The sequence below is a fragment of the Mobula birostris genome, chromosome 16, assembly GCF_030028105.1.
Source record: "Mobula birostris isolate sMobBir1 chromosome 16, sMobBir1.hap1, whole genome shotgun sequence".
In the NCBI taxonomy this organism is placed as follows: Eukaryota; Metazoa; Chordata; class Chondrichthyes; order Myliobatiformes; family Myliobatidae; genus Mobula; species Mobula birostris.
Window position 1 is genome coordinate 72,685,950 of NC_092385.1, and position 17,657 is coordinate 72,703,606.

Sequence of the window (17,657 nt, forward strand, 5' to 3'; positions counted from 1 at the left end):
TAACCCACAAGGATTCAACATCTTCCTACCCTATGTCACATCTATCTGCTGATTTGATGCCACTCTTTACCAGTAGAGCCACGCCTCACTCTCTGCCTGCCTTCCTATCCATCTGATACAATGTGTAACCTTGGACATTCAGCTCCCAACTACAATCGTCCTTTAGCCATGATTCACTGATGGCCAAAATATCATACCTAGCAATCTGTAATAGTGCAACAAGATCATCCACCCTATTTCTTATCCTCCACACATTGAGATACAACACTTTGAGTACTGTATTTACACCCTTTTTGATTTCGCATCCCTAATGTACTGATGCTCACCCTGTTGGCTGCGACTGCATCCCATCACCTGCCTGCCCTTCCTGACAGTCTGCACGCTATCTTTACTTTGTTACCATCTGTCCTATCCTATCACTCTAGTTCCTACCCCTCTGCCAAATTAGTTTAAACCCTCCCCAGCAGCTCTAACAAACTGGGAGAATAATGGTCCCCCTCAGGTTCAGGTGCAACACATTTGAACAGTTTGAACAGTTCATACATCCCCCAGAAGAGATCTCAATGATCCAAGAATCTGAAGCCCTGCTCCCTGCACTATCTTCTCAGCCAAGTATTTATCTGTCAAATCATCCAGTTTCTACCCTCACTGGCGCATAGCACAGGCAGCAATCCAGAAATTACTACCCAGGAGGTCCTGCTTCTCAGCTTTCTACCTAGTTCCCTTAAATATCTTTTCAGGACCTTTTTGCTTTTCCTTCCTATGTCATTGGTACCAATGTGTACCAAGACATCTGGAAGACATGTTGGCATCCTGTTGTGCATGACAAACTGCTTAATCTGCTTTGAGCCAATGCTGTCATTTAGAACATGCTGAGATGATTGGTATATAGCACCTCCAACACTTTAGCTCTCAGATTGGACGGTACAAAAACTCTCAATCTCCACATAAGGCAACCTTTGTCAAGGGCAAATTCATCCCAGGGCTGGTAAAAAATGGGGGAGCTGGAATTCATACTGCACATTCTAGCTATTGTGGGTGGTCTGTAACAATGGGGGCGCTAGGAGTGGGGTGGACCCAAATGCGAGACACATCTTGTGAGGTTAACTTAAATTAAGTTTATTGCTTGTTACAAGGAGAGCAAAGCAGAAGCAGGAATAGCGTAATGGACAAGGACTCAGGCCTTGGACTAGGCTGGGACTAATGGTCTGGGCTAGGACTCGGAATCACGAGCCGCCAGGGCCAGGACTTGATACTTGGAGCCAGCGGGACCAGGACTTGATACTTGGAGCCAGCGGGGCCAGGACTTGATACCTGGAGCCTCCGGGGCCAGGAGTTGATACCTGGAGCCTCCGGGGCCAGGACTTGGTACCTGGAGCCTCCGGGGCCAGGACTTGGTACCTGGAGCCTCCGGGGCCAGGACTTGGTACCTGGAGCCTCCGGGGCCAGGACTTGGTACCTGGAGCCTCCGGGGCCAGGACTTGGTACCTGGAGCCTCCGGGGCCAGGACTTGGTACCTGGAGCCTCCGGGGCCAGGACTTGGTACCTGGAGCCTCCGGGGCCAGGACTTGGTACCTGGAGCCTCCGGGGCCAGGACTTGGTACCTGGAGCCTCCGGGGCCAGGACTTGGTACCTGGAGCCTCCGGGGCCAGGACTTGGTACCTGGAGCCTCCGGGGCCTCCGGAGCCAGGAACTCTTCTTATTCTTTGGACAGACTCAGACACAGGACATAAAACACCGAGCCGGGAATCCTCCTTAGACACAGGATGGAGTCGGGACTCTTCTCGACACAGGGTCAGGACCCTTCCAGGTTACAGAGCCGGGACCCCTTTTAGACACATGACATGGATACGGAGACCACACAACAATGGACAGAACTATAACTGGGCTCAAGTACGCTCCAAGCAGCGGCGAACTCTTGTCTCACCCCGGCGGGTTAACTTTAACTGACCCGCTCTGACAAGGGAAGGCGGCTTGCTGCCGCTTGCTTCGGGAGGAGACTAGGCTTGCTCCAGCAAGATGACATTGGCTCGCAGTACCTTCGGTGACTTTGTTAACGCTCTCGCACCGAACGGCTGAAAGCCGGAAACTATAAACTGCCGGTTCAGCCGAGAGTAAATTGCCTCCAATCACCAAGCCCGAGGGACACGGGAAAACAGGGAACCAAAGGGAAACAGGGAGTCAACGGTCCAGATCGTAACACAAACAAAGTAAATTTAAAGGGAACCCGATCCGGACCATGACATGGTCATGTAGACCTGAGACAGTGTGGGTTTTTTTTCTGATTTCCTTTTGGATCAGCTGATCCATAACACGGAGATTTTCAATTTTCATTAGTGAGAATGCTTCAAGAGGGGTGTCCTCTTTTGTAAAATTTTCTATTTCCTCTTCTAAGGGTGAACAGGACAATCCATCATCATTTCCATGATTAGTGATCCTCTTGAATTTGAAATTATTATTGTGTCCTCCAAGAAACAGACCCAGCTGTGAGCTCCTGCTGCTGCTGTTAGTGGAACACCCTTCTGTAAATTGAAAATGGACACTGGTAGTTGATGATCAGTAATGAGAGTAAATTCTCCCCCATATAAGTACTGGTTGAAACATTTTACACAACAACCCAGACTTGAGGGCTCTCTGTCAATCTGTGCATAATTTTTCTCTTCAGCAGTCAGGGAACATAATGCAAAGGCTATAGGGTGTTCATTTCCATCACCTATACCATAAGGTGTACCACCTATACCATCACTTGGATATTCCGAAAATAAAAGAGAAAAGCTAGAAAGATTTGTATGGATAAAATATCTTTCACAACATCGGCATATCCCAAAAGCAAATCATTAAAGTTGCTGCAAATCTTAAATAGAATATGTTGGAAATATTCATTCAGAAATAATCAAAAGTTCAAGGTACATTTATTATCAAAGTAGGTATCCTTGAGATCCATCTTTTTGCAGGCAGCCACAAAGCAAAGAAACAGAATAGAATTCATGCAAAATTCCACGCCATAAAGACTGTAAAAGAAAGAAGGTAGTTTTGTTTGCTGCTCGCAAAGTGTGGCTGCGTTTTGCCACCACCATCTTCGCAGTTTAACCAATATTAATAAAATTTCATTGACCTGAAACATTGCTTATCCCTGCAGAGATCTTGTCTGACATACTGAGAATTTCCAAAATTTTCTGTCTTATTTCAGGATATTCTAAAGCAGTTATCAAGTGATTAAATGTGCCTAATGTGCGTGGCTGTTGGAGCCTAGGGGCTAATGTCCTCATAAATGTTTTCATGCGAAACGACCTGAAACATCTGAGGGTCCAGTTTCCCAGTTTCCAGTTCATTACTTTCCCTCAACCACAAGTGGGGTTTAATTATAGAACATAGAACATTACAGCACAAGACAAGCCCTTCAGTGCACAATCTTGTTCCACCCTATTAACCACTTCTAAGATCAATCTAACCCTTCCCTCATACATAGCCCTGCATATTTCTATCATGTGTAAGAGTCTCGTAAATATCCCTAATGTATCTGCCTCTACCACCATCCCTGGCAAGGTGTTGCACACACTCACCACTCTCTATGTTAAAACTTACTTCTGACATACCCCCTAATACTTTAATCACCTTAGAATTATGCCCCTTATATTAGTCATTTCCAGCCTTGGAAAAAGTCTCTGGTTATCCACTCGATCTCTGCCTCTTCTCATTCTGTACACCTCTATCAAGTTATCTCTCATCCTCTTCTACTCCAAAGAGAAAAGCTCCTGCTAGCTTAATCTATCCTCATAAGACATGGTCTCTAGTCGAGGCAGCATCCTGGTAAATCTTCTCTGCACCCTCATTAAAGCTTCCACATCTTTCTTATAATGAGGTGACTAGAACTGAACACAGTATTTCAGGTGTGGTCTAATCAGGGTTTAAACATCAATGACTTTTCATTTGCTTTCAGCCATGTCCAGTTACCTTTACATCGTGAAGTACGAACTCCCACTGGTGCTACAAGCTTTTCTCAACATCGAGGAAAAATCAGGGTGAGTTGATGCTCCTGAAGTGTAGAAATGGTGCAGTAACTGTTGTGGAGAGGAATGGGTTAAATTTTACAGAGCTGTTCCTCTGACATTATATTGGCAACAATCCAATAGACACTCATGCACCAGCAATGATGGACATATTCTCTGAGTATATCTGGCCCCCGAATGCATGGGTGTAGACTTCAAATCCTTTGTCCACCAGGGGATATATGTTGGTATTATCAAAGTACTCATCATTTTAGGTTAAACGCTTCAGTAATATTGTCAGTAGGTGAATTTTTAGCTCAAAGTAAATTTATTATCAAAGTACATATAATGTTACCACATGCTACCTTGAGATTCATTTTCTTGCAGGCATTTATAAAGTAAAAGAAATACGATAGAATGTATGAAAAACTATACATAAGCTGACAGACAACCTTGTGCAAAAGAAGGAAGACAAACTGTACACAGAGAAGTAAAACTGAGAACATAAGCTGTAAAGATTCCTTGAAAGTGAGTTTAGGTTGTAGATTCAGTTCAGAGTAAGGGTAACGGAAGTTATGCCTGATGGTTGAGGGGTAATAACTGTCCCTGAACTTGGTGGTGTGGCACCTAAGGTTTGTGTACCTCCTGCTCTATGGCAGTAAGGAGAAGAGGGCATGACCGGTATGGTGATAATCCTTGATGATTTTAGAGTCTTCTGTGGCAATTGAACTGTTCTTAACTATTGTTTTAATTTGGAAATGTACAAACAGAAGAACATCTCAGATTCCTAAAGTACCTTTGACAGTTAATAAGACTTGGGAAAATGACATGGGACATGAAAATTCAGCCAAGTTTCTTCCAAAGGAAGCAAAGAAAATAAAAGACAGGAGATTGCCAACTATTTTTCTTTTGCATGTTCATTTTCGAGATCATTTTCTGAAAGGTCAGCATTATTTATCCATTCTTATGCGCCCTGCAGTGGATGGTGGTGAGTTGCATTCTTAAACTTCCTCTATTGGGTCTCTACTGACCTTAACGTCACTGGTGTTTAGGGCAGCAGTGAAGGTCCTCTATCTCTGGCAGAGTTCAGGGCTTCCTTCATCGTGTCAGTGGCTCGATTTTCACTACTGTTAGTCATACAAGTTCCGGGTGAAGACTCAGGAATACCATCGCACACAGATGTAGAAGAATTCTTCATTGCTGCTTCTGTAACAATTTTGTTTTACCAGTCAGGATTGTTAGCCTTGAACTGAATCCCTAGTCTGGAGGACCACTGGACCACTCTTAATCTGGCCTCTACCCTTTGACCTGTTTGGCATGGGTGGCCCTACCTAGAGCCAAAGCACGAAGTCCTGACTTCAGTCAACATAGCTCTCCAGCTCATTGAGACAAACAAGCCTCTATTTAGACCCAATCAAGAACCATCAATACTTTTTCAAGTCAGAACGGTGCTTTGAGAGGAATTTGCAGGTAACAGTGTTTCTATGCACCTATTTTCCTTGTCTTTCTTGGTGATAAAGCTCCTGGATTTGGGAATTGCTTTTGGAGGAAACTGGCTAGATTACTGTGATGCTGTTGCTCGTTCACAATGACCTACAACAGCTATGAGGACATGGTCTGTAATTTTTTCAGCTGAAGAATACAGCAAATACGAGGACAAAAGGAAAGGAAAACTGGTGTAGAAATTTGTCCTGTTATATCTGATAGACATGCAATTTTGTAACATACGCAAGTTGAATTCAGTTTCAGAAGCAGAATTTGAAGTACATAGGTAATTATATCATGTTCCTGGCACATACGACTTATTCCTACCATTATTATCTTTACACTTTTAACAAAGTTGATATTAAAACATAGAAGTTAGAACATAAAACAGTGCAGCACAGTACAGGCCTTTCATACCTCGATATTGTGTCAACCCTTTCAGAATCTGAATCACAATCAGGTTTATTATCACAGACACATGTTATGAAATTTGTTGCTTTTAGCAGCAGTACAGTGCAATACCTAAAAAAAAACTAAATTTCAATAAAAATATATATACGGAACTGTGCAAAAGTCTTCCGCACATATTGTCAACATGGAGCAGAGAATGAGTTTGTGAATCTGGTGGGAGCAAAGGATATAGGGAATGGCGAGGGTGGACTGTTGCGGGAGGGGTGTGGAAGGAGTGCTGGGGTGCTGTGGGTGGAGTCACAACCAGCCCTGAGACACCAAACAAGGTCAATAGATTCGAAACAATTGGTTTATTGATCATTACAGAATGTCTCTCTGGTGCTTCCCGCTCCCTCCCCTCTTCCTTCCCCTTTTCCCAAACCATGATTCCCCTCTCCCTGCCCCTTCCCACTCTCAGTCCACAATGGAGACCCAGATCAGAATCAAGTTTATCATCACTCATGTCATGAAATTTGTTTCTTTTCCAGCAGCAGCTGTACAGTACATTATGTAAAAGTACTATAGTACTGTCCAAAAGTCTTAGGCACCCTAAATAGATAGGTATCTGCTGTTGTTTGGGAATTAAACATGTAGTGCAAAAAGAGCAAAGCTAGTGAGGAAATATTCGGGGTTGATTCGTTGTCCATTCAGAAATCTGATGGCAGAGGGGAAAAAGCTGTTCATAAAACATTGACAAGAGAAAATCTGCAGATGCTGGAAATCCAAGCAACACACACAAAATGCTGGAAGAACTTAGCAGGCCAGGCAGCATCTATGGAAAAGAGTACTGTCGGCGTTTTGGGCCGAGACCCTTCAGCTAGACTTTTCCTCCAGCGTTTTGCGTGTATTCCTAAAACATTGAGTTTGTGTGGTCAGATTCCTGTACCTCCTCTCTGATGATAGCAATAAGACAGCATGTCCTTTTAACCTATTCCGAGATCCATCTAGCCCATCCTTCCCACATAGCCCTAATTTTTCTTTCATCCATTTGCCTATTTCATTCATGCCCCTAATGTGCCTGCCTTTACCACCCCCGTGGCAGCATATTTCATGCACCCACCGCTCTGTGCAAAAAAAAAACTGCCTCTGACATGCCCCTTATACTTTCCTCCCAACACCTTAAAGTATACCTCTTTGTATTATCCATTTCCACTCTGGGGAAAATATATATACAATGTTACTGAAATATAAATCATAACTTCTACACAATGATATGTTTATTTCATCTTCAAACCAAAAACTTGTGGAATTCCTCTTCTACTCAAAAGGAAGGATTACTTCCTGTACCATTAAGTCTACAGGGGAGAGGGTAATAAATGACTGTGAAGAGCTCTTACCAGAGACAGTGGTGGAAAAACTAAATGCTTTAAGTCTGGAATCTGAATAACTGGAGTGAGCATTGTGCATAAATTTTGTCCAGCGGATTAAGGGTTACTCATAATGCAATAGATGCCTTTATTGCTCAGCAGTAGGTTTATGTACTTTGCAACTGTACTAATTTTGTGCTGGATTAGCAGGTTAAGGGTTATGCACAGTTCATCCTCAGGAGAATTTATTAAATCAAATAGTGGTGCTATTGTGATGTTCTCCAGATGACAAACTCCTGTTCATTCAGCAGTTTAACAGTTAATGGACAGCTCTCTGATGGTGAGATTTGTTTTGGAGTTCCTGCTTATTTATCATTGCATAGTTCAGGAAAATTAAATATTAATCCAGGGTGAGGAATGGGGCCTCTAGTCATGCATTTGTAAATGGAAGAAAGGCTAGTTCTGCTCCTAAACTTTTGTCAGTTGACCAGATGTGTATAGGAATGGTGCAATTGACAGTAAGTTATTAAGAGTGAGGGGACAGGACAGCTGCAGAGATATAGAGACCGGTCTATTTGTAGACATTTCTGGCTGGAACTGGCTCAGGTACTTGGAAGCTTTCTGCTCTAGCTAGGGTCTCCATTGGTGGACAGTGGCAAGTTTCCCAGTGTTAGGGTATTAGGGCCTTTATCATGAGTCTGATTTATAAATATAGATCTCAAGAGCAGCTTTTAACAATTTGCACAAGGGGTGGGAGGAGAAAGGGAAATGGTGCTCACAGAATCCTCCAGTACCACATGTCTGCTGCAGGTCACATTGACGACATAAAGGTTGGGGGTGTTGTGGATAGTGTGGAGGGCTGTCAGAGCTTACAGCGGGGCATCGATAGGATGCAAAACTGGGCTGAGAAGTGGCAGATGGAGTTCAACCCAGATAAATGTGAGGTGGTTCATTTTGGTTGATCAAATATGATGGCAGAATATAGTATTAATGGTAAGACTCTTGGCAGTGTGGAGGATCAGAGGGATCTTGGGGTCCAAGTCCATAGGACACTCAAAGCTGCTTGTGTAGGTTGACTCTGTGGTTAAGAAGGCATATGGTGCATTGACCTTCATCAACTGTGGGATTAAGTTCAAGAGCTGAGAGGTAATGTTACAGCTATATAGGACCCTGGTCAGACCCCACTTGGAGTACTGTGTTCAGTTCTGGTTTCCTCACTACAGGAAGGATGTGGAAACTATAGAAAGAGTGCAGAGGAGATTTATAAGGATGTTGTCTGGATTGGGGAGCATGCCTGATGAGGAAGGTTGAGTGAACTCGACCTTTTCTCCTTGCAGCGATGGAGGATGAGAGGTGACCTGACAGAGGTGTATAAGATGATGAGAGGCATTGATCATGTGAATAGACAGAGGCTTTTCCCAGAGCTGAAATGCCTAGCGCAAGAGGGCACAGTTTTAAGGTGGTACAGATGAGATGTCAGGGGTAAGTTTTTTACGCAGAGAGTGGTGAGTGCATGGAATAGGCTGCTGGCGATGGTGGTGGAGGCGGATACAATAGGTTCTTGTAAGAGACTTCTGGATAGGTACGCGGAGCTCAGAAAAATAGAGGGCTATGGGTAGCCCAATGTACTTTCTAAAGTAAGGGCATGTTCAGCACAGCTTTGTGGGCTGAAGGGCCTGTATTGTGCTGTAGGTTTTCTATGTTTCTAGGTCACAGTGCTAACATCCACAGAGGTCGGGTGAGACTAGAACTAGAGGTCATAGGTTAAGACCATAAGATATAGGAGGAGAATTGGGCCATTTGGCCCATCAAATCTGCTCTGCCATTACATTGTGGCTGATCCATTTTACCTCTTAGCCCCAATCTCCTGACTTTTCCCCATATCCCTTCATGCCCTACCTAATCAAGAATCTATCAACCTCTGTCCAATGATTTGCCCTCTGCAGCTGCCTGTGGCAACAAATTCACAGATTCACCACCCTCTGGCTCAAGATAGTTCTCCTTATCTCCGTTCTTAATGGGCATCCTGCTATTCAGAGTCTGTGCCCCGCGGTCCTAGATTCCCCCACTATAGGAAGCATCCTATCCACATCCACTCTATTTAGCCCTTTCAACATTTGATAGGTTTCAGTGAAATTCCTCCTCATTCTTCAAAATTGCAGCAAGTACAGGCTCAGAACCATCAAACTCTTCATACAATAACCCTTGCATTCTCGTGAACCTCCACTGAACCCTCTCCAATGTCAGCACATCCTTTCTTAGATAAAGAGCCCAAAACCGCTCACAATACTCCAAGTGAGGCCTCACCAGTGCCTTATAAAGCCTCAGCATTACATCCTTGTTTCTATATACTAGTCCTCTCAAAACAAATGCTAACACTGCATTTGCCTTCCTCACCACCAACTCAACCTGCAAGTTTACCTTTAGGGAATCCTGCAAGAGGACTCCAAAGTCCCTTTGCACCACAGATTACGATTACTACCTGTCTTGAAAATAGTCTGTACTTTTATTCCTTCTACCAAAGAGCATGACCATACACTTTCGGACACTGTATTCCATCCGCCACTTCTTGCCCATTCTCCTAATCTGCTTTAGTGCTTTTGCAGCCTCCCTGATTGCTCAGCACTATCTGTCCCTCTGCTTGTCTCCTTCATGTCGTCTGCAATTTGGCCACAAAGCCATCAATTCCATAATCTAAATCATTGGTATATAATGTAAAAAGAAGTGGTCCCAACACCAACCCCTACAGAACACCACTAGTCACTGTCAGCCAACCAGAAAAGGCTCATTTTATTCCCACTCTTTACCTCCTGCCAATCAGCCATATTTTATCCATCTTTCCTGTGATACCTTGTTAGGCAAGATATACCCTTAAGGAAACCATGCTGACTTTGGTCTATTTTGTCATGTGCCTCCAAGTACCCTGAGATTCCATCCTTAACAATCAACTCCAACCTCTTCTCAACCACAGAGTTCAGGCTTACAGGCCTGTAATTTCCTTTCTTCTGTCTCCTTCCCTTCTTGAAGAGTGGAGTGACATTTGCAATTTTCCAGTGCTCCAGAACCATGCCAGGATCTAGTGATTCTTGAAAGATCATTACTAATGCCTCCACAATTTCTTCTGTTATCTCTTTCAGAACTCTGTGGTGTAGCCCATCTGGTCAAGGTGCCTTATCTACCTTCAGACCTTTGAGCTTCCCAAACACCTTCTCCCTAGTGCTAGCAATTGCACTCAATTCTGCCCCTGACACACTCGAAGTTCCAGCATACTGCTAGTGTCTTCCAGAGAGAAGATGGATGAAAAATACTTAATTTATTCATCCACCATTTCCTTGCCCCCCATTACTAGCTCTTAAGCATCATTTTTCCTGCTGTTTGATATCTACTCTCACCTCTTTTTTTCTTTTTATATATTTGAAAACTCTTTTGGAATCCTTTTTGATATTATTGGCTAGCTTACCTTCATATTTCATCCTTTCCTCCTCCTTATGGCTTTTTGGTTGTCTTGTGTTGGTTTTTATAAGCCTCCCAATCCTCTAACTTCCCACTAATATTTGCTCTATTATATGCCCTCTCTTTTGCTTTTATGATGTTTTTGACTTCCCTTGTCAGCCACAGTGTATCATCCTGTCTTTAGAATACTTCTTTGGGGTATATCTTTTCTACGCCTTCCGAATTTCTCCCTGAAACTCAAGCCAACTTCTGCCATCATCCCTGCTAGTATCTCCTTCCAATGAACTTTTCACAGCTCCTCTCTCATGCCTCTGTAATTCACTTTACTCCACTGTAATACTGATATATCTGACTCTAGCTTATCCCTCTCAAATTGCAGGGTGCATTCTATCGTATGATGATACTGTCTCCTAAGGGTTTCTTTACCTTAAGCTCCCTAATCAAATTCAGTTCATTACATAATACGCAGTCCAGAATAACTGATCCCCTAGTGCGCTTAACCACTAGTCCTCTAAAATGCCCATCTAGCAGGCATTCTACAAATTCTCCCTCTTGGGATCCCATGCCAACCTGATTTTCCCAATTTACCTGCATATTGAAGTCTCCCATGACTCTCACAACATTGACCTTTTGACATGTGTTTTCTATCTCCCATTGTGATTTGTAGCCAACATGCTGTCTTTTGTTCAGAGGCTTGTATTATGACTCCCATAAGAGTGTTTTTACCCTTGCAGTTTCTTAATTCTACTCACAAGGATTTTACATCTTCTATCCTATGTCACTTCTTTCTAAGGTTTTGATTTTGTTTTTTACCAACACAGCAACACTTCCCTCTCTGCATACCTGCCTGCCCTTTTGATATGTGTATCCTTGGATGTTAAGCTCCCAACTACGATATTTCAGCCACAACTCAGTGATGCCCACAACGTCATAACTCCCAGTCCCTAACTGCGTAACAAGATCGTGTACCTTATTCCTTATACTGCGTACATTCAAATATAACACCTTCGGTCCAGTATTTATCACTTTTTTTGATCTTCTCTCCCCCTTTACACTTTAACTCATCACACTGACTGCCATTTTGCTGTATCATTCCTGACAGTCCCACTGTGCACTGCATCTAGTTGTATACCAATTGCCCTATCCTCAGCCTTATCACTCTGGTTCCCATTCCCCTGCCAATTTAGTTTAAACCCTCCGCTACAGCTCTAGCAAACCTGCCTACAAGGATATTCCCCCCGCCCCGCCCCGCCCCCACCGCCAATTCAGGTGTAACCCGTCCCTTTTAGTTTTAATTTCTTTAGGTCTTTAAGATTTAAACAACTTAAAGCTCTTTTTATCGTCTATATTTTGATATGAAGAAACTTTTCCACACCAGAAAATCAGCATCAGCTTTATTATCACTGACATATATGAAGTGAAATTCATTGCTTTACAGCAGTAGAACAGTGTAAAGACATAGAGTCACTATAAATTGCATTAAAAAAATAAATAGCAGCCAGAAATCTGATAGCTGAGGTGAAGAAGCTGTGTTTGAATCATTGATTGTGGGCCTTCAGGCTCCTGTACTTCCTCTTTGAGGGTAGTAATGAGAAGGGACATGTGTCCCAGATCGAGAGGCTCCACAGTGATGCGTTGCCTCTTAAAGATGTCCATGATGCAAGGGTGGGTTTTGCCCATAATGGAGCTGGCTCGGCCTACAATCCTTTGCAGTTTCCTGCAATTATGCACGTTGCAGCCCCTGACCAGGCTGTGATGCATTCAATCAAAATGCTCTCCATCATACATCTATGGAAATATATGTATAAAAGTTTTTTGTGACATGTTAAATCTCCTTCAACTCCTAATGAGGCAGAGCTGCTGGCACTCTTTCATCATGACTGCATCAATACAAAGGGAATAAAAATTATGCTGACTGTAAAGACCACCTCCAGCAACTTATGACATACACGTCTTTCCCAGCATCTGTGACATTTGGATTAAATAGATCGTTGGCAAACCAAACATGTAATTACATTGAAGTCTCCCAGACAGCATATCAGGAAATAAAGAAGCACAATTTTTAATTTACATTTCTAAATATTTTACAAGTTGAAAAATCAAAATTCCAGTCTGTTCAAGACTAGGTTAGAAATCGAAGTGTTATCACCAGATAATTTTGAAATAGAAAATTAAATTTTATAATTTTTATTTTAAACCTCTCAAAATGTTGAAATAGTTACTTAACAGAAATGACATATAAAATTAGTATTTTAAAGGCAATGACTTATTTTGGTTAAAAGCTCATTTACACCACATGCAACAGGACATATTTACCACAACATTAATTTGCAATAACCAGATGTTTTTATCAGTTCAATAATTTATGAATAGTAATCCACAGAAAGTTTTAAACCTGTGCACTTTGTGGAAGTACATACAAGTCAACTTCAGAACGACGATGTAAAATATGCCAAAAAGAGAACACACGCTCAATGGCCGGCTTCTTAGGTGCCTCTAGTACCTAATAAAGTGGCCACTGAGTGTATGTCCATTGTCTTGTCCTGGTGTAGCCCATTCACTTCAAAGTTCGAAGTGTTGTGCATTCAGAGATGCTCTTCTGCGCACCACTGTTGTAATGTGTGGTTATTTGAGTTACTGTCACCTTCCTGTCAGCTTGAACCAGTCTGGCCATTCTCCTCTGGCCTTTCTCATTAACAAGGCACTTTCACCCACAAAACTGCTGCTCACTGAATGGTTTTTGTTTTTTGCTGGGCATAGCAATCCAGGAGATCGGCGGTTGCTGAGATTCTCAAACCACCCTGTCTGGCATGAACAATCATTCTTAGAGATTTAGAAAAGGTTCTTAGAGATAGGATCTATAGGCATTTAGAGAATCATGGTCTGATCAGGGACAGTCAGCATGGCTTTGTGAAGGGCAGATCGTGTCTAACAAGCCTGATAGAGTTCTTTGAGGAGGTGACCAGGCATATAGATGAGGGTAGTGCAGTGGATGTGATCTATATGGATTTTAGTAAGGCATTTGACAAGGTTCCACACGGTAGGCTTATTCAGAAAGTTAGAAGGCATGGGATCCAGGGAAGTTTGGCCAGGTGGATTCAGAATTGGCTTGCCTGCAGAAGGCAGAGGGTGGTGGTGGAGGGAGTACATTCAGATTGGAGGATTGTGACTAGTGGTGTCCCACAAGGATCTGTTATGGGACCTCTACTTTTCGTGATTTTTGTTAACGACCTGGATGTGGGGGTAGAAGGGTGGGTTGGCAAGTTTGCAGACGACACAAAGGTTGGTGGTGTTGTAGATAGTGTAGAGGATTGTCAAAGATTGCAGAGAGACATTGATAGGATGCAGAAATGGGCTGAGAAGTGGCAGATGGAGTTCAACCCAGAGAAGTGTGAGGTGGTACACTTTGGAAGGACAAACTCCAAGGCAGAGTACAAAGTAAATGGCAGGATACTTGGTAGTGTGGAGGAGCAGAGGGATCTCGGGGTACATGTCCACAGATCCCTGAAAGTTGCCTCACAGGTGGATAGGGTAGTTAAGAAAGCTTATGGGGTGTTAGCTTTCATAAGTCGAGGGATAGAGTTTAAGAGTTGCAATGTAATGATGCAGCTCTATAAAACTCTGGTTAGGCCACACTTGGGGTATTGTGTCCAGTTCTGGTCACCTCACTATAGGAAGGATGTGGAAGCATTGGAAAGGGTACAGAGGAGATTTACCAGGATGCTGCCTGGTTTAGAAAGTATGCATTATGATCAGAGATTAAGGGAGCTAGGGCTTTACTCTTTGGAGAGAAGGAGGATGAGAGGAGACATGATAGAGATGTACAAGATAATAAGAAGAATAGATAGAGTGGATAGCCAGCGCCTCTTCTCCAGGGCACCACTGCTGAATACAAGAGGACATGGCTTTAAGGTAAGGGGTGGGAAGTTCAAGGGGGATATTAGAGGAAGGTTTTTTACTCAGAGAGTGGTTGGTGTGCGGAATGCACTGCCTGAGTCAGTGGTGGAGGCAGATACACTAGTGAAGTTTAAGAGACTACTAGGCAGGTATATGGAGGAATCTAAGGTGGGGGCTTATATGGGAGGCAGGGTTTGAGGGTCGGCACAACATTGTGGGCCGAAGGGCCTGTACTGTGCTGTACTATTCTATGTTCTATGTATTCCACCTTCAAAGTCACTTCGATCACATTTTTTCCCCCCATTCTTATGTTTGGTCTGAACAACAACTGAACCTCTTGAACATGTCTTCAGGCTTTTATGCATTGAGTTGCTGCCACATGATTAGCTGATTAGCTTTTTGCATTAACCTACTGGTGTACCTAATAAAGTAGCCACTGGGTATAGATTTTTCACAGAACTGTAATAATGTGAAGTGTACTGCCTAAAAGGGTATGAAGAAGCATATGGAGAATAGATTCAATTGTAATTTTCAGAAGGAAAAAAGTAGCTGTGTTCCTATAAGGAAAGGAATTTTTCAGGGATTTTAGAAAAGAGCTTAAGAGATGGACTTACTACCTGCTGGTTCAGAAAGTCAGTATAGACACAATGGGCTAATTAGCTTCCTTTAGTGAGATAAAAACATCAATGGGGGGATTACTATTTTTAAAAAAATCCTTAAATACTGGTCTGTGTTTCAGATAGAAGTTACACAGCACTGACACAAGGAATCTTTGAGTGGTAAGCACAGAGAGAGGCCACTGAATCTGACATAACCTACCAGCTCTTTCACAGAATTCTGCAATTAATCCTGGTCCTTTGCCTTTTTTGTAGACTAGTAATTTATCTCTACTCAAGAATTCATCCACTCCTCTTATTAATGCTATTATTGAATCTGCCATTTCATTTGCAATCACAACACCTCATTCGGCAGAAAATTAGTTTCTTCAAGTTTGATTTATTTTTAGACTTTATTTAGAGATGCAGTGTGAAATAGGCTGTTCCGGCTCTTCCAGCTGGCAACTCGGATATTTAACCCTAGCCTAATCATGGTACAATAGACAATGAGCAAATTAACCTACTTTACTTTATTGTCGTCAAACAATTGATACTAGAGCGTACAATCATCACAGCGATATTTGATTCTGCACTTCGTGCTCCCTGAAGTACAAATCGATAGTAAGTAGTAAAAAATTAAATTATAAATCATAAATAGAAAATAGCAAAAAACCGAGAGGCAGGTCCGGATATTTGGATGGTACAGCCCAGATCCGGGTCAGGATCTGTTCAGCAGACTTATCACAGTTGGAAAGAAGCTACTCCCAAATCTGGCTGTATGAGTCTTCAAGCTCCTGAACCTTCTCCAGGAGGGAAGAGGGATGAAAAGTGTGTTGGCTGGGTGGGTCATGTCCTTGATTATCCTGGCAGCACTGCCCCGACAGCGTGCAGTGTAAAGTGAGTCCAACAACGGAAGATTGGTTTGTGTGATGTACTGGGGTGTATTTACGATCTTCTGCAGCTTCTTCCAGTCTTGGACAGGACAACTTCCATACCAGATTGTGATGCACCCTAGAAGAATGCTTTCTACAGTGCATCTATAAAAATTAGTGAGGGTTTTAGGGGACAGGCCAAATTTCTTTAGTTTTCTTAGGAAGTAAAGGTGCTGGTGGGCCTTCTTGGCAGTGGACTCTGCTTGGTTGGACTAAGTCAGGTCATTTGTGATATTCACCCCGAGGAACTTAAAACCTTTGACCTGTTCCACTTGCGCACCACCGATGTAGATGGGGTCGTGCGGTCCGCTAATCCTTCTGAAGTCAACAACTAATTCCTTTATCTTGCTGACATTGAGGGATAGATTATTGTCTTTGCACCATGCCACCAGGTTCTTAATTTACTTACCAGATATTTAACCCTAGCCTAATCACGGTAGAATATACAATGAGCAAATTAACCTAGTTACCAGATATTTAACCCTGGCCTAATCACGGTAGAATATACAATGACCAGATTAACCCATTTACCAGCATGTCTTTGGACCGTGGGAGGACACAAGAGCACCCAGAGGGAACCCACACTCTTCATGTGTAGAATTTACAAACTCCTGCTAGACAGTGGTGGAATTGAACTCCAAACTCTGGAGCACTCCAAGCTGTAATAGCAACACTACTGTGTTTCCCTCTTCTTGTTTGCCAATCTTCTTTCTTACGATCTTATGAGGGAAGGTTGAGCGAGCTAGGTCTTTTCTCTTTGGAGTGAACGTGGATGAGATGCAACTTGATAGAGGTGTTATGAGAGGTATAGATAGAGTGGACAGCCAGTGCCTTTTTCCCAGGGTGATGATGGCCAACACCAGATGACATTCTTTTAAGGAGAGTGGAGGGATCTTAGGCAAGATATCAGAGATAGGTCTTTTACACAGAGCCTAGTAGATGCCTGGAATGTACTGCCAGCTGTGGTGGCAGAGGCTAATACAATAGGGATATTTAAGAAACTTTTAGATAGGCATATGATCTATGAAAAATGGAAGGTTATGAATTATGTAGGAGGGAAGGGTTGGATTGGTCATTGAGGCGCTCCATTGGTCAGAGTCAACATGAATGTTGCGTCTTAGCTGTGTACATGATATGGAAGCCATGGCAGTACAATATGGAGAGCAAACTTTTGCCTATGCAGAAGGCTCCCCCTCTGCAGGCAGCAGATGAATCCAAAGGAACAGCGGGAACTGATTCAGTTTGGCACCAGCAGCATCGCAGGAGGTGCCAGTCAGTATTGAACTCAAAATAGGACTGCCTTAGGGACTCCAGCTCCAGATTTTTCCTCAGTGTTTATTCTCAACGCCTTCCTCATGAGTGTGTATAGCTACAAGGCAGCGGAGGTTTAAGATCAGAATTTTTCTTTGTCTAGCTGAGCTGCCAACCACGGCTAACAAGCCCCATCTGTCTGAAGTGAGTGGTTTTAAGGTGCCAGTAACCCACCTTTGCCCCTTTTCTCATCGGTAGAAACATTTCTACCAGACTTGGTAGCTAAGCCACACACTT

At 43.0% G+C, this 17,657-nt stretch overlaps 1 protein-coding gene across 3 annotated transcripts in view; it reads left to right on the forward strand.

The window, feature by feature from the left end:
• Nucleotides 1-17,657, forward strand: part of slc38a3b (solute carrier family 38 member 3b) — a 165,824-nt gene that overhangs the window by 87,338 nt on the left and 60,829 nt on the right. For all 3 annotated transcript variants that reach the window (XM_072280829.1, XM_072280830.1, XM_072280831.1), the window contains exon 7: nt 3,941-4,022. In XM_072280829.1, the coding sequence (XP_072136930.1) occupies nt 3,941-4,022 (82 nt within the window). The remainder of the gene's footprint in view (nt 1-3,940; nt 4,023-17,657) is intronic.